This window comes from Gallinula chloropus (genome assembly GCF_964237585.1).
Source record: "Gallinula chloropus genome assembly, chromosome: 9".
Taxonomy (NCBI): Eukaryota; Metazoa; Chordata; class Aves; order Gruiformes; family Rallidae; genus Gallinula; species Gallinula chloropus.
In genome coordinates this window covers 23,191,299-23,216,276 of record NC_140094.1, presented here as the reverse complement: position 1 = coordinate 23,216,276, position 24,978 = coordinate 23,191,299, and the positions used below count along the sequence as shown (strand labels likewise).

The window sequence follows — 24,978 nt, the reverse complement described above, 5'->3', positions numbered from 1 at the left end:
AAGAAGTACTTACGAAGGCGTGTTGAGGATCCTTACCTGGAACGGCTCTGTCTCTGCTTGTTGTTTTATTACCTTTCTGGTCCCCTATTTCTGTGAACTTTTGTTTATGTATGACATTTTTTCCTCTCTGATAATATAATCATTCTTGAGTAAGAACAATAGTGTTATGAAAACCCTCTGAAGCTCTATGGAAATGCAGTTGTAAAAATGTTCCGGGAGAACATGTGAGCAGATGAATTAATCTTGCTGCATGTTCATCTGGCCTAAGATCGGTGCCGTGCTTTTTGCTAGGCTGCCATTAGTGGAGTGCAAGCAAAGGACCTCTCGGTTGTAATCAGTGCTATCAGTGACTGATGTTTTATGGGGACTCGGGTACTTCCAGGTACTGGCTGTCTCTAGCTTGCCGCAATGTTTCTTCCGTGGGAGTGTGCCATAGCTCTTAAATGCAGCGAGATCATTTCTGTTTTGCTTTATTACTGTCATTTTAGCCTCCAATAACAGATTATAATCTCTAATTCTTAGTTAATCTTCTCAAAAGCTGATGTATCGGAGTCCTTTGTTAATAGTTCTAGATTCAAATAATTCAAATAAATAGTAGATGTTTTAGACTGCATGTCAGAAAACTGGAATGTAGGGGTGTTTTTAAAATACTTCCCAGCTGGTCTCTGAACTTTGGCGGTATTCTTCCTAGAAATGAATTTAAAATAGTTGAACGATTCTCTTCTTTTGATAATAGCTCTTCTTCAGTGGTCCCCACGGTGGTTCAGTGTGTGTTGACTGAGGGTCCTTCAGTATAACTTCCCTCATTCACTATTTTTTCACCAGTTCAGGTCTTGCCTACACAAGATACTAAGGAAAATTGATGCAAGTCAACTAAATGTAGGAATTTAGAGAGGCCAGCCTAAATCCCACTATGTCTCTGTGTGCACTCTCCCATTCATAATTAAAGTGGCCTCCAGTGAATGTAGCTTAATTCAGTTTGAAGGCAAGATGAGCCAAACCAAATTAAGACCCCATTTTATTACTGGATGAAAGTGTTTGCAAAGGAATTTAATGGATGTGGACAAATCCTTAAACTAATTTGGGTTAATTTTCCTGGTTGGAGCAGTTACTTTTAGTTCATTCTTGTTCCTCACCTTTTGCTCTATAACTGATATTTTATACTTGAGAAAGTAGATGGTCCACAATTTTATTAGTCTCTAAATGTCATCTTGTAATCTCACAAATTTTGAGAGCCCATGTTTTAGAATTAACATACAAGTACCTCACGTTGCCACCAGATGTAGTGCATGTTACCTCTTGTTAGGTAATTATTGTCATTTGGGCTGCTTCAAGTAATGCTTCTTAATTCATCGCTGGAACTTAGCCAACAGCAACTTTTTAAACTGGTTTTTACAGATTTGGCAGAACTGAGTGGTGGTTATTGAAAATAAGTTGTGGCCATACATCCTTCTATAACATAATTATGCAGTGCCTCTTCGTGGAGTGATGTGCCATTTGGTAGTAGAACTCAGTCAAGTGCAGGTAATTTGAATGGAGTCATATTCAGGGTGTCGGTACAACTTAGGAGCTCATCCTCCTAGCTCAGTACAGAGGCTTCAGAGAGCATTTTGGGGAAGTGTGCAATAGCTTAACAGGTAGAGTTTGTACAGACTGTATTTCCTGAATAACGTTTTGTTTCTTTCATTGGAGTTCACAGAATCACAAGGTTGGAAGAGACCTTTGAAGATCATAGAGTCCAACCATTCCCATCCTAAGCTAAACCATATCCCTGAGCACCTCATCTACCCTTTTTTTAAACACACCAAGGGAAGGTGACTCAACCCCCTCCCTGGGCAGCCTGTTCCAGGCCCTGACAACACTTTCAGTAAAAATTTTTTTCTAATATCCAATCTAAACCTGCCTTGACCCAGCTTCTTGCCATTGCCCCTTGTTCAGTCTCCTGTTCTGTGAGCAGCACGGGCTTCGCCATACAAAACAGGTTGCAAAATACAGGTCTGCTTCATCTGATAAGAGTGTATAGTGTACATGTAATTCCATGGAAGATGTTGTTCTGACTATGAGGTTAAAACTGGCTTTCATCTTTATATTCTTGGCAGACGAAACTGGAAGCTATTTGAAGATAAGTGTGAGACTGGCAAAGTTATCTCTGATCTAATTTGAATGGGATAAATGCAAAGTTTAAAATACATGTAAGATACGTTCTATTTTAATTGGCCTTTAAAATCCTTTGTTACAGGAGTTTGAGCATAAATATCTACTCTTCAGTTCGATTATTAAGTCTACTGTGATCTGTGTCATCTATTCTGAGAGTTTTTGGCTTAAGCAGCTTTATGCACTGTGGGAAAGAAACAGTCTTGTGTCCAGTGATTTACAGTCAGATTGGAATTTCTCGTGGGCTGGGCTATCCTGCCGGTAAGGCAGCATTAGAGCCTTGCGAGAGAGGGCAATTCCAGAGAGATTTTCTAGAAGTTGAATGCCTGGAATCATCAAGAACAGTAAAATGACTGCAGAGGGAAGCAAGGATGTTCTGAGTGAAGAAAACATGTGGAACTGTTCTTTGTAATCAGTTTTGTTTGTCTCTCAATCACTCAAGAGCTACTTTTAGTAGGAAACAGAGCAAGCTTCTATTTGAATGTTTATTGAGACACTGTGTGTTTTCAACTGAAGTCATCCTGTCTAGGAAAACACACAGTGTCTTGAGAATTTATGATTTTTCTGGAAAAACATGATGTCAGAACTTCTGTGCAGTTGTTTGTTTATGATCTTATGCAGTCTTGACAAATTAAAGTGAACTCTTAACTAATCCCCAAGTCCCTAACTTTGAGTATTTTGGGCATCTAAAACCAGACCAAGTAAGTATTACAGGTAGAAATAGGTGATTTGGGCACCTTACTTACACATAGAGGTGTATTGCCATTTTGAAAGCTCTGTGTCGTCTGGGTTAGCCACATGGGACTAGAAAATATGACACAGGCCCGTGTACATGCAGAGCAGCAGCTGAAACCCAGAAGATACCTAGAACAGCATTAGCTATGTACCTATGATTTCTGAGTGATTTATCAGAATGTGCAGTCATGTTTTATGTCTGCATTCTCCTCAGTGACGTAACTTTTTTGCCATGTTTGAATTATCCTGCTTCCAATTACTGGATCATGGTAAATAAATAAAACTAAACTACAAATCTATACACCTTTCTTTCTAGAGATCCAGTTGAGTAATTTGCCAGATAACTTTTTCTCTTAAATTTTGAGTGTTGCACATTATACACAGCAGTCATCAGTCAGACTGGAATTTTAAAAGGTTTCACATTGTGTGGTTTCTGCTGCAGAATTTCGCTGAAATTGAGTTCTTCCTCCTGGTTATTTTTTTTTGTTGATTTAAAAAAGAAAATAAAATTGTAGTTCAGTATGAAGTACTATAGTCATACTACAAGCAAAGAATAGTGAAACAATTGTCAAATTTGAAACTAATGCAAAATAATAAAAATTTTCTGAAACATTTGGAGGTTTTGAAAATAGAGCATTTCAGTAAAGAGATTATTGAGGTAGCTTCTGTTTAACTCATAATGGTGTCTTGGATCGAATTTGCCTTTGCTGAATTTAATTTTCCTTTTCATTTGCTAAATATTTGAAGTATACTTTTATAATTATTCTTGTATGAGTAATTGTAATGCATGAGTAACTGTTTCTGTTTTTTCCAACGGTGTCTTGGATGCAGACCTGACTGTATCTGTAGAGAAACACAGTCTCATGTTGGGAATAAGATAAACTTCCCATAGACAAACCACAATATTCACAAGATTGTATCTTCACTGATGCAAAATCCATTATAAATTCAATGTAATTCCTTTCTGATTGTTCCTATATCTTAATATATGATCACCTTTTACTTGGGCACCTAAATGCTCTGAACAATTAACTACTCGCACATACACCATATTTCCTGCCAACCGATCTGAAAAGCTGAGTGCTGACATTAACTCCCTGTTCTCTTAAAGCTAATGGTTGCCTCCTTAACAAATCTTCTCTAATTGACTTGATTGTTTAATTACAGTTTTTCACTTAACAGTTTTTATCTTCTATATGAACACTTGGCAAGATGTTAACTAAGGAAGAGTGGAGCAACTTCAGAAAAGTAATAATCAGAACTCTCCGGCTTACTAAAAATGTCTCTGTGAAACCATAAGTAAATGTATTTTGCATGCAGAAAAGAATGAGAATGGCACAGCCTGAGCATTTTAAGTGTTTCACTAAGAAGAAATGGCCGCCTTTGGTGCATTGATTCAGTTTCGTGGTGGTGTTGGGGTTGTAGAACTAAGACATTCTCCATCAAATACAGCGTGTCAGAAAGAATTACGTTCAAAGTCTGGAGCTGAGCACAAATAGAATCTTTCTGCCTTCAGAACCAAAAAAGCAAACAGCACGAGCATTCAACACGATCAAACTGCACTTAGCTTGTGTATTGCCAAACCAGCTGAGAAGACTCAGTAGTGTTAATAGGCAGCTAGGCTTCTCACACCGCAGGGAGTGCGGGGATCTGGTCTAATGCTCTTGGTATCTTTCCACTGGCTTCCTCGAGCACTGAGACTGGGCATATTAGAGATGCTGCTTATTTCATCTTTTCTTTCAGAATTATGGAAGATCTAAACTGCAGTTCAATTGTTATGTCTTCCTGAGGGTTTGTCCATTGTGCACCATTTGTGCACTGTTTTCTTTCTGCTCCCCACCTCCGCTTTATCAGCTATTTGTATTGTGGCGGCACGAGATTTGTTTTAACATACTTGTGCTTTGCTTGTTAGCCCTGTGTATCTCTTTCCACCTATTTGGAAAGAAAAATCTTCATATTTGATTTTGAACAAGTCAGATTTAGATTCAGATGAAGAATGCATACTACTTCTGCGCAATTTTGAGAGGTACTTAGAGGAGTAGGAAGATCAAATCTAACTGAGAATGTATTAATTTGATTTCAAGTCCTATTAATCCATCTTAACATTTAGATGCAATCAGTATCTCTTTTTTAAATACTGTAAAATGCTTTTTCTTGCAATATACAAGAAATTACCCTCTCTTGCTGACTCTTGTATTTGCATTATATAAATAAGTAATTAGTTAGGGAGAAAATTTGGTGAGCAAGTGAGTGAAATCCAAGGTCTTAATTGTGTTTTGAGGGTCAAGATTTACATTCAGTTCCAAGTGTCGTTTGTGTGTCGTGTGACACATTTGAAAGGAAAACGGCAAGTGTATGTGTGTGTCTGCACTGTTAACTGCAAGAGGAGTGATTCTTATTGGCTGTAGGCTTTGATATGGATGTCTGGTAGAACTCCTCCAAGCGTGTGTATGTACAGTGCAAGTTGTGTAAATGCTTTGAGTAGCCATCCGGAGCAAAGGTGGTGGTGGTGGTGGTTTTGTAGGTGAGAAGAGACTCTGTTCATCTGGTGAGAACAGTAAGTTTGGTAGCCATCTGGCTTCTGAGTCACTGCTGCCTCCTTTATAACTAATTCTTTTTTCTTGCTTAGTAGTTTTTAATATTCCATCTGGGTAGGTTTTCACAGCTAATAGTAGTTTTCTGGCAAAGATATTATTTCTGTAAAGACTTCTGGTTGGGTTTTGGTTTGTTGTGGTTTTTTTCCCCCTTTTAAAGTCTGGAGAGCTGAGAAAACAACACCCTCGGGGGATAAAAAAAAGTGCTGGTTCAGATGTGTACAGGCAGGATCCTAGCAACTCTTCTCCTTGCTTTCAGAGTTTCCAGCATGCATCCTTCAGGTTTTTGTTTAGGTTTTTCTTCAGCGTGAGGCTGGACACGTAACAGCAGGATGCTCCTCGGTGGCCTGTGTAGCAGAGATACTTGTGGTCTCTTGTAGCATTTGAATGTGCTTAATTCAGCACTGGTGAGATTGGGTGTTTGTGTGGAAGCTGTGCAGCTCCAGCCAGCACTGCCCTGTAGATCTTATTTCATTTTTATGTCATCCAGCCCAGAGAACCAGTGTTACTTCAGGTAATCAGTGGTGGGTCTGTTCTGTTTCCTTTCCAGTTTAATGTTCATTGACATGTTTCAGCATTGATTCTTCCATCTGTTCAGACGCATCGGTCTGAATAAGCACTGTTAATCTCTGTTGTGCTGTTAATTTAGGTCTGATGAATAACAGGAAGAATTAAATAAGAGGGGTATTTTTATGCAGGTGTTCAAAGCACAGTTATGGGGCCAGAGCCTAAAGAATTCTGTAGCATAGTGGACACGTACAGAGGGAGCATTCAACTAGAAAAAACTTTCTCCACGCTGTCATGGATTTGAAGGTCTGATTTGGATAGGCTTTTTTCTACCTGTACAGCTATTTATCCTTACATAATGGAACCTTGATAATATTTAATTTTGAAATTCTGGTTTTCAGTAAAAGAAGAGTTAGCCTTATGTCTGTCTCTGTGGCACATGAGCTGTGTTTTCATCAGCTGTCAGTGCACAGATATTAGAGTTTGTATATATATAGACACAGAACTTTCTGCATTACCAGAAAGAATCTCTGCTGCAGCAAAGATCTTCATAGGCAGCTTACATGACCTTTGCTGGGGTGAGTTACAAATGAATGCATCTGCTGGCGTGGTTACTGTTGGGTTCAGGTTCTGGTGATCATGAAATTGGGAGGCATTTCTGAGGTGGTGGGTGATGCCCCAATTGCAGAAAAAGATAGGTCTGTTCTGCTCTTGAAAGGTATCTTTTCAATACTGCTTTAGCAAATACTGAAACGGTGCTGATACTGACACAGCTCATGAGTTGACTTCTTCAGACTGATAGGCACTTCACACTTGCAAATTCATGAGCAGCGTAGCACCCACGTGTAGTAGCTGTACTTAAGTGCCCAGCTGATGCATTTTAAATTAGCAGTCATTTATACTACTGAGTTGTGGCTGACATCTGAAATTCACTATGCTTTGTATCATTCTCCTGTGGCTGGTGCTTTTACCTCCATACGTATGTTTCCATTGTGCTGGTTAAAATTTATTTCAGTTTTTTCTCCTAATCACTAAAGACATTAACTTTATTCAGTTTCTTGTGATCTTTTTTGTATGCATGCTTAGGAGGGTGAATCTTTGTGCGAGGGGGTCTTCTGTGGGTCTTTTTGGTTTTTTGCTTTTTTAAAAAACAAAGTTTTTTGCATTTGAATTGAAACAGTTTCGGTTGCTAGAAAGCTGAGAGGGCTAATTTTGCCATAATCCACGAAGATAGTTCTCTTTCCTGAATCACTGGCATTCCTTGTTAACCCGCCTCCTCAATATTTCCAGCCTTCCTTCTGCTGCTATGTGTTAACTGAGTTACATTTTAGAAGTGTTTGCTTTGTCCAGTGGTGATCCAAATGTGTGGTTTGGGGTCCTGAAGTTGCTCCAGTATATCCATGTCTATCTTGTGTTGGAGAGCCAGGAAAAGAGGTAATGCTCTAGATGAGTCTCATCAGGGCTGAATAGAGACATCACCTCCTCTGCTGTCCTAACACAGGTTCAACATAACCGTACAGGTGTATAAATAGTATAAAAGCCTAAATATAGAAGTGGTATAAAAGAGGCCAGAAGACTGAAGTGGGTAGGGTCAGTTTGTGTTCTATGTGGGATATGGACTAGCAAAAAGAGGCAATTCCTAAGAAAGCAAAGGCATTCTTTTTTTAAGGTTAAGTATAACCAGGTAATTGCATATGGGATAGGAAGGGACTGTGTTTCATTTGAAGAAAAGTGAAATCAATTGGTTTCCTATTTCTTTCACAGTTTATTTCTTTGTAGCTGTGGTACAAGCAAGAGCAAACCAATATCATCTGCTACCAGTTGGAAATCTCCGTGCAAGTCCTTACCCTTGGCATGTGGTATAGTTCCAGCTGAGCCTGTGAGGAAGAATTACCAAGAAATATCTAATTCAAGTTCAAAGGTAAACTCTGACCAATGGTAAATAACAAGCATGAAGGGAAAACATATGCTTATGTTGTGTATGGAGGTACTTCAAGCATAACTGTGTTTTGAGTGCCAGCTGTCTTAATAGGTTGTCTGGTACTTTTCCAGTGCCTGCTTTCATTTTTATTTGATATTTGTTAGAGAACATTGTCTAAAAGGATGGGTTTCACCTTTTTGGGAGCAAAAAGGTAGGAATAAAATGTAGTAGGACTGATGTGTTTTTCTTAGCCGTGGATTAGGCAAGAAAACCTCCTGTGTCACACACTGTTGCATTTCACTTGCAGCAAAATGTGATCTGCTTCCCTAGCAGGTCCCTAGGCAATGGTACCCCCAAGAGTATGCCCCCTTAAGTTTGCTCCCCACAGACTGTTAAAAAACCACAGTAAAAACTGCACAGGAGCTCATTATTAGAAGGCCACACAACAAAATAAAACAAGTAAAGCTTAAACAATACTGCAAGATCGGCTGCTTCTTTCTCCTCTTCCTTTTAAAATCAGCCTTCTGATTCCCCGTGAAAGAGGACTGGTAAAGCAAGGTGCCACCAGCTGGGGGCTGGGCTGCACTGTGCTGAACCCCGAGTCCAGTGTGGAGCAGCCCCAGCTCTCCTCACAGAGGCTGCCATCTCAGCCCCCTGCCTGGACGTTGGCTCCCAGGGTGATGACCTATTGGTGAGATGCTGGTTTTCTGACAGTAAGCGGCTGTCATTTTGCCTCCAGACAGGCAGATCCTTCCTGGAAGGAAACCTGACAACCTCCACATGTGCAAAAAGACATTGGTGCTTTTCTTTAATGGTTGAGATGGTATTACATAATAACCCTGTATAGATGGCTGGAGTTTTTTGAGGGTCGTGGGGAATTAGATACAAAAGCAGTGAAGACTCTTGACTGTATTAACTAGCACTCTGATTGCATCTCACAGTCCATGTTGAAATCCTGCTGGATTGGAGTCTTCAAGTTGCAGAATGACTTACAAGGTGCACGTAAGAAAAATGAATAAAAATATGAAATGGTAAGAAAGAGAAGACCTCCCTGTGCCAGTGATGACAGCTTCTAGGCCAAGGCAGAGATGGATGACAAATGCTGTTTATTTTACTATGCTGTAACTTGAATGTTTTAGAATTTTTAACAGTCTTGTTTGGGGAGGAGAGGAAAAATGTGGGGTTTATCACTTTGGAGTGTATTCCAAAATCCTGTTTCTTTTTCTCCTTCACAGATGGATGCCTTCTAGCCAACCAGCAAGTCCTGCTGCTGCTGCATATCTGGCAGCATCTCTGAATGATCACATGACTCTTGATATGGATGCAGTCTTGTCAGACTTTGTTCGGTCCACAGGGGCAGAACCAGGTCTGGCAAGAGACTTACTGGAAGGTAAGCTTTCAGGACCCAAGTGTTTCCTATGTTCACTGTTGGCTTTAAGCAAGAACCATTCATTAACAGAGTACTCTGGTCTATGGAAACAGATGTACTTTCTTAGTATTGTGACTAGTCAGTAAACTCCTGTAATAACTGGACCATAGATTCTGCAAGGTCTTTTCAACAAATGCCTTCAGAAGTTCCTAGTGTTAGACTGCAGTATTTTAGTTTAGCAACAGCCATGCCTTAGAAGTATATGTGCCAGGGAGAGAAGGGGAGGGGACCTTAGCTGAACGTTGTCATTTTCAGCTGCTTGAAAGTAGTTACAAATGTTTTGGCTCACTGTGCAAAGCAGCTACCTTTAGTGTGAAATGAAGCGATAGAGAAACCAGACCTCTTTCGGGGGCCCAGTGATTAATGTGTGTACCTGAACTTCATGGTGTGGGAGTCAAATGGATAGGATGAAAAACACCCAGAGAAGCAATCAGAAAAATAAATGGATCTTTGTTACAATTGTTTTAAGTTTGCAAGCTTAAAAGAGGAAAGATGCCTTTGATATATTTTAAGGCATTTTGTAGTAGTTGTTTTCATTTCTTTTGATGTGGGCTAACAAAGTTGTGTAGGTGGGAAGTTAGGAATGAGTAGGTGATATCTATGTAAGTTGCAAGGTGGTTCTGTGGGCTTGATACACACACACACACAGAGGTCTTTTTGGAAAGTTGATTTTCTTAATTTTAACATGCTTTAAGAAATTGTGTGTTAAATCAAAGTAACTACTGAACAGCCGCAGCAGGCTTAGAGGTATATGTCAGGGTATATACCTCCTCCTTGCAAGAGCAATTTCATTTTATCAGATGTATTCTGAAAGTTTTAAATTTTGTTATGTTATTTTTTTACTCTTTCAATGATGAGGAATGATACCTTATTATTGAGAGATGCATGCAGTTTTTCAGCGTTTCCCAAGTCATCTGTGTTACATTTAATAAGACCTTAGAATACAGAGCCATGCATGTCATCATTGGCTTGTTGTATTTTAGAGGACTCTGCTTTGTCTAAATTATTCGATCAACCGATTGTTCTGGCTTGGTCTGTTGGTCTTTTTGAAAAAGAATGAGAGAAGGTTTTTCTTACCATTATTGGGATAGATTGTTGGTTATTGTGCTGATAGAGCACTGTCAAAATTTGTTCCCATATATCAGAGGTGGTTCAGAAGAGTGTTGCAGTTCTGCATGGCTGGATTCTGGTGGAGAAAGGGGAGCTGCAGGGGTGACTTCTGTAAGAAGCAGCTGGAGCTCCCCCTTCTCCACCAGAATCCAGCCATGCAGAACTGCGACATTACTTGTTTCCCTTGCTATAATGGATAATGCTTCCAAATAAATATAGAACACTATATTTCTGTGTCGTACTTCTCATTTTTGTAGAATAAATTAACACCGTGTATATTAACAAGGAAATAGGAAGAGTAATTATCCTGAACAGGCTAACAGACATATGTGTTCAGCCCTGCGCAGGATTTTAGGAAAGTAGAAGGGACTGCTTCTAGTTCGGGAGATGTTGTGCTCACAGGAACGTTTCACATGTAGCTCTGGCTGCATTTGCTGTTAACAGCTTCTAACACTGGCCTACCTTGTGCTGGGCGACAAGAAGTGGTCCAGTGGCTTCTCATTTGTTTAAAAAGGACAGAGAAGGGACCACTCTTATGCCATTATGAATGTCTTTCATATTTGTCAGTGCTCTGGGAGCAGCACTGCTGTAAAATAACCTGTGAAATAACTTAAAGATAAACAATATTCAGAAGAGCAACCATGGTGCACAAGGATATAGCAAATGTATTGCACCTGGTCTTGGAATTGTAATTCTTGAATTTCACTGTCTTGTAAACCATGAAGGAAACAAGTTTCTGCTTCCTTATTTGATTATTTTAATATATTAATTGCTTTGTTTTGGTTTTCCTGTGGATGCATGGGGACAGCGCTGTGTGCAATATGCAGTGCTCTCCCTGGCAACAAATGGGCAAGTTAGATATGCATTGACTCTTGTATACTTACCTAAAAAAGTCTATACGTTGTTTATAGATTGCATATAGATTTTCTAAATTGTGAGAAGCTGTTCTAAATACCAGCTCTGTAGATATTCCATATTGTGCCTATCCTGTTGGTAAAATCCATACTACTGTTCTGTTGAACTTTGTATTGAGCACGGCTACTTGTCTCACTGAAACATTCTGCTTGTTGTGCTTGACTTGTATCTTCCAGAAAGTGTCCATTTTTTTATTTGAAATTAAGGTAGAAAGGTTATTTTTTAAATGAAATACGTATATACACATATGCGTGTGCACCCAGACACGCTTATGTTAGTTCTGATTTATTTGTGTCTGATTCTTTTTGCCAGCTATTAGTATCCTAAAATAAACAATACTGTAAACCAATTCCTTTTCTAAGCTAAACATGTTGAGCTCCGAGTCTCACTTTGTGTTTAGGCTCTTGGTATGTGTTTTTCCAGTGCTGAGATTGTCGCTCTGCATTTACATTGTGTACGCTGGTGTTTGTAGCTTAGGCTGAGTTTGCTCGGGAGCTCGTGGTCGGGTTACTAGTTCTGGAGTTCTGTGCAGTTCCTTTGCTGTGAAGGAGTTCAGCTTTCACAGACTTAAAATCCTAAAGGCACATCTGAAAGCCGATGTGAATGCAGGCTTTTAAAGCTGTATCAAAACTAAAAATTGAATTGATTTTTGTAGTTCTGCCTTAAAAATTAGTTTTATTTCATGACATTGCTTTGCCTATGTTTAGAAAAGCCTGATATATGTCTATAGTCATTTATTGGTGGATAAAACCACATTAGAAATTGCTTAGTTTGTGTATGATTGTCCAAATGCATAGTACTTTTCAAATATTACTTACTGATTCTCAGAGGCCAGTTTGTAGGTTTCTTGCTATTTATGTGACAAAGCTGTGGGAACTTACATGTACAGACTTCGAGAAAGCGTAAGAAAAGGTATGTGGAGGCAGAAGGGGCTTAGCACTTAACAGCACATAGACATATGCTTTAGTCAGTTATTTGCCATACTGTTGGAGTTTCCTCGAGTTTTATTGCGTATTGTAAAGAACCTTCCATTAGTCTAGTCTGATACTTTGGTACTACATTACGAATAGCCCATTTCTGCTGCTGGAGAAAACTTTTGCAAGTTGAGGTTACAATCTGATAGGTCATAGGGCTGTTACGACCGATTCGGTGCTTTTTAGATGTTTTTCTCCTAAGCTGTATGTAACTATTTCAAAAGGATGGCCTTTCCCGACCGTTGGATCTAACAGTGCCGATGCTTACAGCTGGGTGTGTTTTGGAAGTGCGCACCATTTGTCTTCACAGTTAAGCATAGCAAAGGACGTTACACTTATAGTAACGCAGTGCTGTGTAACTGGCATGTTGCATTATTTTCAAGCAGAGGTTTTAATATCACAAAATCATTTCCCTTATTACTTGTATGCATCTATTAAAGATACACAACCGTATGAGTAATCAGTTTATTCCATTCCCTGATAGATGCTTAGTAACTCTAATGAGAATTTAGAATGATTTCATGGCTTTAAAGTGTAAATACTGTTCTTTCCTTTTTCTGCCCCCAGCTTATTTTTCTTGCTGTTGAACATCCCAATAACTGCATGCCCACTTCTAGGATGAGAACTGTAGGTAGCTAAGATCATGACAAAAATCCTTTGGGGGATGTGTGCGGGGTTACAGCTGACCCAAACAGCATCTTATCTCTCTCAGTTTGGGAGGCTCTCATCTACCCTTCTCTGTACTAGTGTAAATTTTTCTCTTGTGCCCACAGTGTGCCTGCATGCCTGACCAATAGCTGAGTGAGCTATTTCTGGGCTGAAAGCTCTAGATGATCTCTCTGTCTTCCGGCAGAAGCTGCAGTACTCGTTCTCTGCTCTGTGAGCTACTGGCAGTGTCCTGTGTGTAGATTACTTCATCTTCTCCTGTGGAAGGGCTGCTTCTTCCGATGCTCAGCACTGCATGCTTTCTTTATATGAATGCTGTTCTGGACACTCAGCTGTACTTTCCACTGAAAAGAATGATGGCAGTAGTCTTTCTATGAGCCCTGCCGAAGTTAGTAGCTACTATTACAGCTGAATTATTAAAATGGGAAGCACAGTTCTTCCAGCTTGGCTATGGTTACAAGACTTAGGGTTCCAGGGAGGACACTGGATTGATAGCTCTTTACAGCTTCATCTCTCATCTTGCAGAGACTTAAAAAACCCCAGCAGGAATTACCTTTTGAGAGCTTACAGATAACTGTCCTCAAATATAAATAAGTATGTCCCTATGTAATTAAAAGTAGACCAAAAACTATTTGCTGACTGTAGCAGATAATAAATAAAATAGCAGGCTGGGAAGAATATGTGAGTACCACGTATGTCAGCAAATTATAGAGCGCAGAGAGTGACTGTAACAGTTGCTTGGCTCTCAGAGTAGTGGAAACCAGATCTGGACATTGCACAGTGTGATGGTTCAGGAGCATTTAAAGCACATCAGTTTGTATCAAAGACATTTGCTACAGAACTGAAGACCTGAGATCTTGTCCCTGTGCACTTTGATACAGGAGGAAGGAAAGATGAAGAAATTTCTGTCTTCCAAAAAAACCCACAACAGATTTAATCAACCTGCCTGCAAGCGAGAGCATTCCCATCATTGTAAATGTTACTCTAAAAACCTTGGACATAATTCCTTGAGACAAAGGCTTCACAAGAACACAGTGTGAACCTCTGTATCTTTTCCTAAGCTTAAAAAACATTTTTTAAAATTACATTCAAATCTCACATTGAATCTTGTGCACCAGGACAAGATTATTACCAATTCTTTTCCCATGTGTATTCTTCTGCTATATTATCCACGGTTCTTAAACTAAGGATTGTTGGTATTATTATCCTGCCTCTCCCAAGGAACTTGCTGGTTATAGAAAACTAGATGGCTGAAAGACAATCAGATACTTGGAAAGAAAAAACAACCCCAAAATCCCAGAACAAAACCCCACAGTTTGGGGCATAGAACAAGGTTAATTCGGTAGTATCATAGGAGAGTTTTTCTATTGCATGTAAATATTCTGTGTTTTCATTAGATGAGCCACACTTTTTAAAATAGGAACTCCAGAAATGGAGAATATTCTGTTAGAGTCCACTGGTGTGTTTCAGGTTGTAGCAAAATTCCACGTTAGAATGAGTTAGCCTGTTCTACTTAATCTTCACCACCTGGGAGATCTGCTTCTGATGCCGTTTGATTGTACAGGTCACCAGTACCTCTTAGCTTTTGATATACCTTTTCCATCCAGTTTCTTTTTCAGTGACTAATTGTTTAGCTCTCGATCACTGAAATATATACTCAGCCTTTAATCTCATTCATGGATATATATGTTCATCATACACTTCTATATATATATTAGCGAAAATACTCTGCCTAAGTAGGAGTTGCATCCATGAAAATAATTGTGTTCAGGATTGATTTGTATTGTGCTTTCAATTTTCTCCCTTAAAAGGAATAGAAATCAGTGACGTGAAACCATTTTAGTTCTAATAGAGGCCAAGCACAGGCTCTTTCCTTGTGCTGTTATATTTATGAAAATAAAAGCAACCTAAAGCATTTTCATGGCTACCTGGTATAAAGCTGTAATACTAGACTTCTATTCACATGCGTACAAATATTTAGAATCAATTCTAAATTAATATTCGTAAATTTCTACTACATATAATTAGATTTGCCAATTAATGTTAGTACATTGCATACATTTGCTAATCCATTTGTTTCGTAGAAATGTAAATTTCCAGCTTCACATTTTCTTGAGCGATTACATCCCTAGTCTTTCGTCTGTTTCCTTTGGTATCTGAGAGATTGTTCACCACTTTTGGAGGTTTTTAACTTGCTTTATGTGCTCTGAAGAACTGAAAGCATGTTTCTCTGGAAGATTAAGTAGACTAGCTATTGCATTTTGTCTAACTTCACTGGGTCTCCATTTTACGATTATTTTTGTTTTGCGTATTTGTGAAACAACTTTTTGTATTCCCTGTTGCCCTCTTTGCTGTTCACTGAGGTTTAGTATTGCTGTTTGCCTGCCTTTTAGTTTGGTGGAATGAAAATGTGCTTAGTTGGGGCCGCCTAGATAGTATGAGATTAGCATTAATTTTACCCAGAGATTTGGATTTCAGCCCTCACTTAATTTTGAGACTAGCAAGGGAAAAAAAGGCAAGCAAACACACAAAGAATCCTAAGTTTACTTAAAAACACATGAAAAATAAAAGCCCATGCTCAAGTGGTTAATATTGACCAATCAATTAGACAATGAATGCATCCCAGATGAAAGAAACAACTATCATAGAATTCTAGCATGTGTTGGGGTGGAAAGGTCCTTTGAAGGTCATCTCGTCCAACCCAGCAGTGAGCAGGGACGTCTTCACTCGATCAGGTCGCTCAGAGCCCCATGAAGCCTGAACTTGAATATCCCCAGGGACTGGGCTTCCACTGCCTCTCTGGGCAACCTGTTCCAGTGACCTACCACACCCATACTGAAGAACTTTTTCCTAATACCCAACCTAAATTTCCCCTTTTCTAGTTTAAAACCAACACCCCTCATCCTACTGCTACATACACTCATGAACAATTCTTCCCCGGCTTTCTTGTAGATCCCTTTCAGGTATTGGAAGGCTGCTATAAGGTCCCTCCAAATTTTATTTGAAATTCCTGAATTGAAAGGCCAAAGCAAAACAATAGAAAGGCAAGGAAAGAAAGCCAAGTTTTATGGGTGGAAACAATCAAGTTCTGCAGAATTATGTGGTCATCTCTCCTCCCTCTCCTCCCTTGCTTCTCTCTGACTTTTCTTCTTGGTAGTATCAAGTGAAGCTCCTTACCATCAGCAGCTTCATGAAGGCCTCTGACTGCACTATAAGCTCCCTCTGGCTTTCCGGGAGCGCAGTTATCCTTTGTTCCAGCTCATCCTTCTGCTGTCTCAGGAGCCGGAGCTCTGCAATCTCAGCAATATGCTTTGAAAAGCAGCCCATGCTGGTAGGCATGTGCATCGCTGCTTTCTGCAGGAATAGTTGTGCACATTACCAGATTAGTGTCACTGGAAAACGTGAAATCAGCTGCAAGAGTCTCCAAGTGTGATCTTTGTATCTGCATGCCTGTTACTGGCAGCCAGACCCAAAGGCACCTTGAAGTCAGAGGAAAGACTTCTTTGCCTCACTAAGCTTTGGGAAAATTCTTAAGCATAAGCAGAGAGGTCTGCATGGTAGAGAATTGTCATCTCCAGCTTCCCCACTGTCCAAGAAGGAAGGCATGTCAGTTTGCCTTCTGGATAGTTCAGGCTGGCATCTTGGATCTCACATGCATAGCGCAGCAGTAGCGCTCGGCTTCGAAGTGTAACACTGGTGCTTGGCTCGTTAGCCCACCTGAAATGTGGCCTAACAAGCCAAGCACCAGTGTTACACTTAGAAGAAGGCAGAAAGAAAACCTTGAAAGAAAACGTATTCATTTTTAAAACTGATTATGCTCTATTTTGTTTACAGAGCCAGGGCTGTAGGTGTGGATGAGCTTGGAGATTATAAATAAATCTGCTAGAAAACAGTGTAGTTTTCAGGAAGCAGCAGGTGTGCAGGCAATGGCCACTTGATGATATAGGGAGAAGGCATAGGATGAGCTATTTAGAAATGCCTGAAGTATAGCCAGCCCTTAGGAACTGGAGGATTTGTGACATTCACTGGCAATAACAATAATAAATTAATAAAACCAAAAATTAATCCAAACTGCGTAATAATATATTTAAGTGAAAAGCTGCCCTTTTACTTGTATAAATGGTTTCATTTATTGATAAGTGCTGTAGTGTTTCACTGTTATAGAAAGTAATTGCTATCTGCTTCCAGCTTTTATACCACTTAATCTAGGTATACATAGTTCACTGTTAATTCAGAAAGCAGGATTGGCTTTCCAGTCATGAAAGAAATGCGGTAGAGGAGACTGACCCTGTGGAACAGCAGAGAGATGCAGTAGACAGACATCTCCTTAAAGAACATTGTATATAAGTGGAATTCAAAGAAAAGCGTGCAATTAATGGAGAGGGAAATGTACAGTGCTGTCATGTGATTGAGTCTACAAAGCTAACTCCCCAAAAATAGTCTCTTATTCTCCTCTCCCTCAGACAGTTCCTTTTTTAGTTCCCTTGTGGAAGGCTTGGCAAAGGAGAGAGGAAGCTGAGCTGCTACCAATGTCTTGTTACACAGAGATCAAAATTGTCATTTCCAGCTGTCTGTTCTGCTTTGAGTGACTTTGCGTTTTCACAGAAAATGAGGCAAATGTTGTAAAAATGTCCTTGCTCCATTATTTTCCTTTGAGAACATAGGCCAAAATTAAATCTTGTTTTAAAAGCTATAGTCTAATTTTATCCTAGTTTTGCATGTAAGTTTTTCAGAAGGAAGAAAGCTTGTCTTGAGTTCTTCTTCTTATGCCTGTAAATATTTGTTAATTTTTAATGCCAAACAGGAAGACCTGACTGCATTTAAACTGAACCTGTGGAGTGCTTTATTAGTGGTTGGTTTGTAAGAGCAGGCTTCCTTGCGTGGGAAAGAAGCTGATTGTAGATTTCGTATCTTCCAAGATTATCAAGTTTGGAGGATTTAAATTTATTTATATATATAGGTAGATGTGTGTGTGTGTGTGTGTGTATTAAAAAAAAAAATAATTATAGAGTGCTGGCCTAGTGGCACAAAATGCGAACCACTTTCTGATGGTGAAGACTGACAGTCAGTAATCCTGAAGGACAGAAGTTGCTTGTCATTTCTCCAAATGCCTTTCTACTGTGGTCACCTAAAGCTCATAGATTTAATCAGTAGCTTGTACGCAGTAAAAGATCTCCTGGAATTACCAATGCTAGCAATAGCTGAAGAAGTAAAGAGCTTTTGCAGTTGAAGCTGGAATTACTAGTTAGTTGATAATTCAGCCTTGTGCTTGTAATCATAATTCTAAATATATGGAGAGAGTCCTATGGGGAATTAACTATTCAGAACAGTTATTTGTAACTTCACCAGCACATAGAACTATAAACACAGGCTGCGTTAAAAAGACGAAAGTGTGGAAGTTATGTTCGGCTGAGACATTTAAGTAAGGACTCCTGTGAAGATCTAGGCAGGATATTAGTGAATGAAAAATGTCCCTACTTGAATAAAGGGAATGACATTCCCTTCCAGTCCTAAATAAAAGTCAAGATTTCATGTGATTTTGGCAATTATGAATCAGGTCCTACAGGTACACAAATAGGCAGGAAGAATTCTGTCAGTGACAAAGCATGTAAACCGTGTTCAGGTTTTCATTTCTGCTGGGGCAAACGTCAACATTTTGATTGCTCGTATATATGGGGTAGTAGAAGCACAGACAGTAACTTTGAACCTAAACAGGACAGAGTTGAAGTTGATAGGGAAAAGGGAGAATTTCAAAGGCTTTCCTCTGTTTTGGGAGAGCCAAATCGGTTCACAACCTTTAGGCATTTTTGAATTCTCCTGTACAACTGAATTCCCAGGAACAAAAATTGTTCTTTTGCTGCAGTTTGCCATAAGTTTGTCTATCTTAGGCACATCCTTGTTCATGAGGAATCCTTAATGTAAAGTTCCTGGGGATCTGATTATTTCAAATTATTTCATACAAGTGTAAAACTACAGAGAAATTAGAATCCCAGTAGTTTAGCAAGAGATTAACATAAATGCATTAGCCTGGAGTGTTACTTTCTGTGTTGGCTTCAGACTGAGCTTAGAGGTCCGTTTCATACACAGTGTCTTGATATTCAGTGCCTTCCTCAGGTTGTTTATTTTCTTCTATCTATCTGAAATGTTAGCTTCTTGCCCCCTCTGCTTATGTTGTCCCATAATGACTGTATTCCATCGGGTCAAACTGATGATTTGTAAATCAAGATATAACACTTGTACTGGATTTATGCTGTCTAACATTGTGAGGGTTTACCTTGTTCAGACTTAACTTTAAAACTGGGAGCTTCTTATTTCTCTCAGCCAGCTAACACTTTCAGCTAAGAACCCTTTCCTTGTTCTTAGAAGGAAGACAGACATGAAGAGGTAGAGGTTTATATCATTTTACTTTTTCATGTGCATGGCTGCTCAAAATCTAAGATGGCACAGAGGAACGTAGATGGAATAAAAGCATTTTGTTTTAGAAGCTTGTTGTACAGCCTGCCGAGTACTGCATTGGTCTCTGTCAGTTTTCACCTTCCTAGGGGAAAGGACGACACGAATCAAGTGTTCCTGCTTGAGGCTTCCTGTGCGTGTTTAGCTGATTTGTAACTGATCCATGGCATAATCTCATGTAAAATGCTGGTTCCATTAGATGGCCTAAAGCGGGAGATGATGTGCCTGACAGCTGATGCCTTGTATTCGTGGGACAGCTGCCACGCCAAGAACACCTTGCCGTGTGCTGGGATGGAGCACTTGAGGCACAGGCGTGTTCTCTGTGATGGTCTCACTCAGGTCTGAATTTTATGATCATCAAAGTTGCCATTCAATGCAAAGCAGATGGGCAGATACTGCACCCGATCGGAATGGGAAAGATTGCAGAAGGTGCATGTGTTTCACTTTTCCTGCAGTGTCACCGAAAGACCCCTTGTGCTCTCTTGCATTTGTTACGCTGAAAAGTGGTGTGGCCTCTTCCCCTCAGCTTCGGTTCTTGGGGGGTTTCATTATCTTGATGTGCTTCTATACACCTCACTCTTATGTCCTGAAACATGTTCTGTGATCGTGTTCAAGTTGCTTTCTCTCTGAGCTCTGTAGCGTTTTGGCTTTTTTATTGCTTTATGGAAGTTCCACATTAATTCTTACTGAATATTTGTATTGCTGCTGCTTCTTAGATACCTGTACTGGCAGTTCATGGACTGCAAACACAGGCTGTATCATAATTTGTTACATTTTGTCTAACCTTCTCCTCCTGCATCCTTTTCCTTATATGGTTTTGGTCTTGTTTAGCGTTAGGCAGCACTTCCTGACCCTTTTAAAATTTCCTTTGCTGAAGTCCTGTGTATGTGTTATTGCTGTGGTCCTTACTACTTGGATCTTCCCTAGTTCTCCATCTCAAGTTGCATGCTTTCTAGCATTTTGTTTATCATTAAATCAAGAATTGCTGGTGACCTTTCAAATGTTCTTTTTAACATATTGGAGTAGGTGGATATTTGAAAGCTTATCGGGGGGGGGGGGGGGGGGGGGAGGGAGTGCTTTATTGTTGCAGGCTTGCTATTCCTGCTAATTAATGATGAGCGTCCTCTAGTTTTATTATCTCTTATAAGAAGAGAACAGTAATAGATTTGTTAACTGTTACAACCCCAAAACAATAAAAAGCACAAACCCCAAAGTCTAAATGATAGCATGTCACAAGTATTATCTGCCTGAAAAACAGGAAATCTGTACATATTGGGACAGCTATTGTAGGTTGCTTAATGGGTGCCTGATTTTTGTTATTAGCAAGTATGAGTTGTGATATGACAAAGCATGTGCTTAACATTGAGCAAGCAAGGATTACTCGTGGCACAGTCAAGTCAAAGACTAGGTCAAAAAAAGAATAATGATGGACCCTCATTCTCCAGAAGAATGAGGATGAACGCAGCTGTTTAAGCACTGTGAAGCCTATTGTAAAATCTGCATGATGCTAACCATGCTACCTTTTATGAAGGCAGAGTCAATTTCTCATCTAAAAAATTATGTGTGATAGTCTTGAAGCAAGTGGTTTAAAGCAGAAGTCCAAACTCTTCAAGTTGTCTAAATAGGGCAGAGGTGGGCATGGGGGGAAGCTGTCCTGTCTGATGATAAGGAAAAAATTAATCATCTGGAATGCCTGTGAGGTGAGTCCTACCATTGTTGTTCTGTAGCCTTTTTTTTTTTTAATTATCCTTAACTAGTACAGTTTGAGGTGATGAGGCAAAAATGGATAAGTGGCTTTTTAAATTCTTTTTTTAAGTCTTTGGTTCTTTTCTTCAGGCTGACAGTGCCTCCTGTCATTACTCAAGCAACTGTTATTTAGGACAGAAACTTCACAGTGTAACTGAGTTGATCTTTTAAATTTCCCTTTCATGTAGATGCCCGCTGGCTCTGATGTTACAACTCCAGGAACAGCCCCCAGTCAGGGTGCATCAGCTGTTCCTCGCTCAGCTGCACCTTTTTTTCTTGTGCTGGTTTTCCTCCACACTTAGAAACACTTGGGTTTGAGTCCTGTTAAATTTTACACCTGCTGACTCACATGGCACATGCAGCTGTTCTGGAAACAGTTGTTCAGGATGAGAATTCTTTCTGTTGAGTTAGTTGAATTAATTTGATTCCAGCATCCTGATCACGATTCATTACCTGTGTTTTCTGACCAACTTTGTGCTGCTCAAGGTTTTTGCTGACTGATGTTCTTTGACTGTTAGAAACTCAGCACCTTTCATGTGAACCCAATTTCTTGGGGCTGTGTTGGAGCAATTCAGACGCTGCTAACTAAAACAGTGCTGCCAGTGACTTACCTGATGGAATTGTGTGTACTGAAATAATGTTGTTATGCTTGTGAAATACCTTTTTAATACAATAATGTCATATGAACAAAGGCGGCACCGGTCAGTGAACAGTAAGGGTGCATCATTACCTTTCAGATGGCAGCAAACCAATCTTACTTGACTTCAGTTAGTTGATGAAACTGTGCAAAATACATGAATTACCTGTCGCTTCTCCTTGAGCTTTGTGATGGAGGGCTTGTCAGTGGCTTGGTCAGGTGTAACCTCTGTGGGATAGAAAAGATTCTTCCTTTCTGTCGAAGGGCTGGGTGGGAGAAGACAATTAAAGAAAATAAAAGATGTGGCGGAGCACGGCCTAGGAGATTCATGTGAAGACCAGGGAGCAGACATACAAACAGAACTTGGGTAGTAGAGTCTTTTCCTAGGGACCCAGAGGGACTGTATGCAGTCTGGTCCTAACCAGAAGGCCGCTGAAATTGTTGGATAAGGAGCAAGGCTGGAATCCAGAGGGACATACCCTGCAAGGCACTGGGGGGATATGTTTGGTTTCAATGTTGTATTAATTTGTTTGGCCTCTCTGACCCAGCAGACATCAGGTGCTGTTTTTTTGTTTTATTTCTTTCAAAACGTAGTTTGGAATGTAGTAAGACACAGCTTTAGAAATTCAAAAGATGTCGGTATGCAGTTTACAGGAGGGGAGCTAAGTAGGGTTTGCAGCTTTCATCTCCACAATCATAAAGCACACTGGTTTCTTGAGTAACTTCCAGCTCAGACTTCCGCACCCGCTGTGTCACGATGCTAGAAATCTGTGTTCAGATCGTCTGTGCTGGGCGTCTCTGAATTTAATAACCTTTCAGATTTCTTCCCAGCTTGTGTGTTGCTTCTTCAGTCTGTTCCTGTGCTCCATATCACGAAACACTGGTTTTAGATCTGCTTACCATTTGTTTTATTTCACTTTCCATTACATTTTTGTACTTATTTGTATTTCTTCACACAGTATCTTGTACAAATGCCTCTGTGCTTTTTTTGTCTCCCTTTCCCCTCATTCTCTTTCCTGCCTCCAGTTTCCTCTGCTTTGTTTGAAAACACTATTTCAGGGAGATGGAAAGCTTAATATCTTCTCTAATTTGGCTGAATTTTTTTCTTGCATTCTGATACTTAGAGGTTCCAGCAAATTTGGGAAAAGTGGGAAGAGAGTCCAATGATCATTTCCTGTGTTGGGTGTCTGAAGTTTGAGGGTTTGGTTGCTGATGGGGGTGACTTCAGGGAGATGAGCTTAGTTCCTGAAGGCTCACTGTAATTTTTATTACAGAGCTTTTATATAAGATTATTGTCTTTGGCCTAAACCTAAGGGCAGTGGGGGTTCTGTTAATATACTCCTCCTCTGCTTTCCTATCACATATATCAAAGCCCCACCGCACAACAGCTTCTGTTAGTCACGTAGTACAGGACATGTAGCATTGCCAATACCTGGATAGCACTGTTTTGTTTAAACCTATACTTCCTAGAATAGTATTTGTCACTCCCACCTTTTTTTTTTTTTTAAATTTTACTTTATTGTCCTTATGGTTGAGAAGGTTGGATAAGCAGTGTAAGTGCTTCCTAAAAACGGGACCAAAGAAAAGGAATCCCTGCTCCAAAAATTTATATGTGAACACATCAAGCTTGGGAACACATGCATGATTCTTCAGTGTTTGGGCTAGGCAACTTGATTCAGATGATATATATAGTTAGAGCAGAGCCTTGACTGGATTATATCCATTGAAGTTTCAGATTTTCAGAAAAAAACAGTGGCAATAACTCAAGTGCTCGTTTTGGGATCTCTGGCAGTTTTCTCTGAATATACACTTTGTTCTACAGGCTTTTCTAATAGAAGATCACAGCATAACGTATATAAAGGTTCCATACCACTGATGGGGCGGTTACATTATGGACTACTATAGAACATTCTTGCTCAGTGCTATTAATTCTCCTTTCACAGTTTTGTTTCGTACTTCAAAACATGAGACAGTTTAGCTCATCCCCATAGGTAGCAGCCATTTGTGCTGGTTTTTTCCTGTTTCAGTGAAGCTTTCGTTCTTCACAGGATTTACTGTAGCAGTAAAAGATTTTCTTTTATCTCTGTAAGACTGCTTTGTACTATTTTTAGCCTATTCTCCTTTGTGCAAGCAAGTAAGTTATATTTAACTGTTACTCAGGTAATGTAGCTTCTCAAAGTACAGAAAGTGACAACCATTTATGTTCTAATAAATCCTGTATTAGTCAGAATCAGGTTACTTTTGAATTCCAAGAAAGAGTGCTCATGGGATGCTGTGAGTTTCGTACAATTGGTGGGGCCTTTTTTCTTCCTATTAAGCATTTGCCATTTCCCAGTTAAAAACACGTACATGGGGAACGCTAGGACAGCTGTGTATTTTTTACTTAGCAGGGTTGTTTTGAAAATAACATAGAAACACCTTTATTTTTTGTAATCGTTATTTTTTGGAAGTGACAAGTACCACCTGTACTAAACAGACTTCTTTATCTGTGGATTCCAGACTGCGTTCTGTTATCACTGGTCGTAGCGATACGTTGACATGGGAACTTGGAAGCGTACCTTTTAGAGGATCCTGTGTTGGCAGGTTCCATCATCTCATCACATGTTTTGTTACAAAACACTGTCCTGTATTATCTGCTTTCTGAAAGACTTTCAAAATCTGAGAGAGCAGGTTCTTTCTGATGAATAAGATAAAGGGACCTAAAGTCCTTTTGCATTTGTGTTCTGGCTACTCTGGGAATAGTAATACTCTGTAGTAGTAATACTCTGTAATACTGTGTCTGATTTTGCCCCTCTTCGTCCCTAGTCCAGGACAGACAGCTATAAATGGGATTGAATTCAGCAGAATGCTGCAAAGGTGGTTGGGGGCTGGTGCACACGTCCTGTGAAGAGAAGCTTGAGGGAGTGGGGCTTGTTCAGGCTGGAACTGTGGAGGCAGATATGACAGCAGCCTTCCAGTGCCAGTAAGGAGGTTACTAAGGAGTTAGAGCAGAGCTCTTCACACTCGTAGTGTTTTCCCAAGTCTGGAACTCTTCAGTTCTCTGTGTTCTGCTGGGGAGTGCATGAGGACTATAAACCAGAAGATAGGGAGGCTCCAGCCTTCAGCTGGAACTGCAAAACGTGGGTCCCATGAAGACA

The 24,978-nt window shown here is 39.8% G+C and overlaps 1 protein-coding gene across 2 annotated transcripts in view; it reads left to right on the top strand.

Annotated features, from left to right (window-relative positions):
* The window catches only part of OTUD7A (OTU deubiquitinase 7A), a 71,660-nt gene that overhangs the window by 17,643 nt on the left and 29,039 nt on the right, over window positions 1-24,978 (top strand). The window contains exons 3-4 of one of the 2 annotated variants that reach the window (XM_084268196.1): window positions 7,755-7,911; window positions 9,147-9,301. In XM_084268196.1, the coding sequence (XP_084124322.1) occupies window positions 9,151-9,301 (151 nt within the window). In that variant the 5' untranslated portion in view covers window positions 7,755-7,911; window positions 9,147-9,150. Of the gene's footprint in view, window positions 1-7,754; window positions 7,912-9,146; window positions 9,302-24,978 lie in introns of those variants that run through there. The other variant, XM_084268197.1, reaches the window with a different exon arrangement.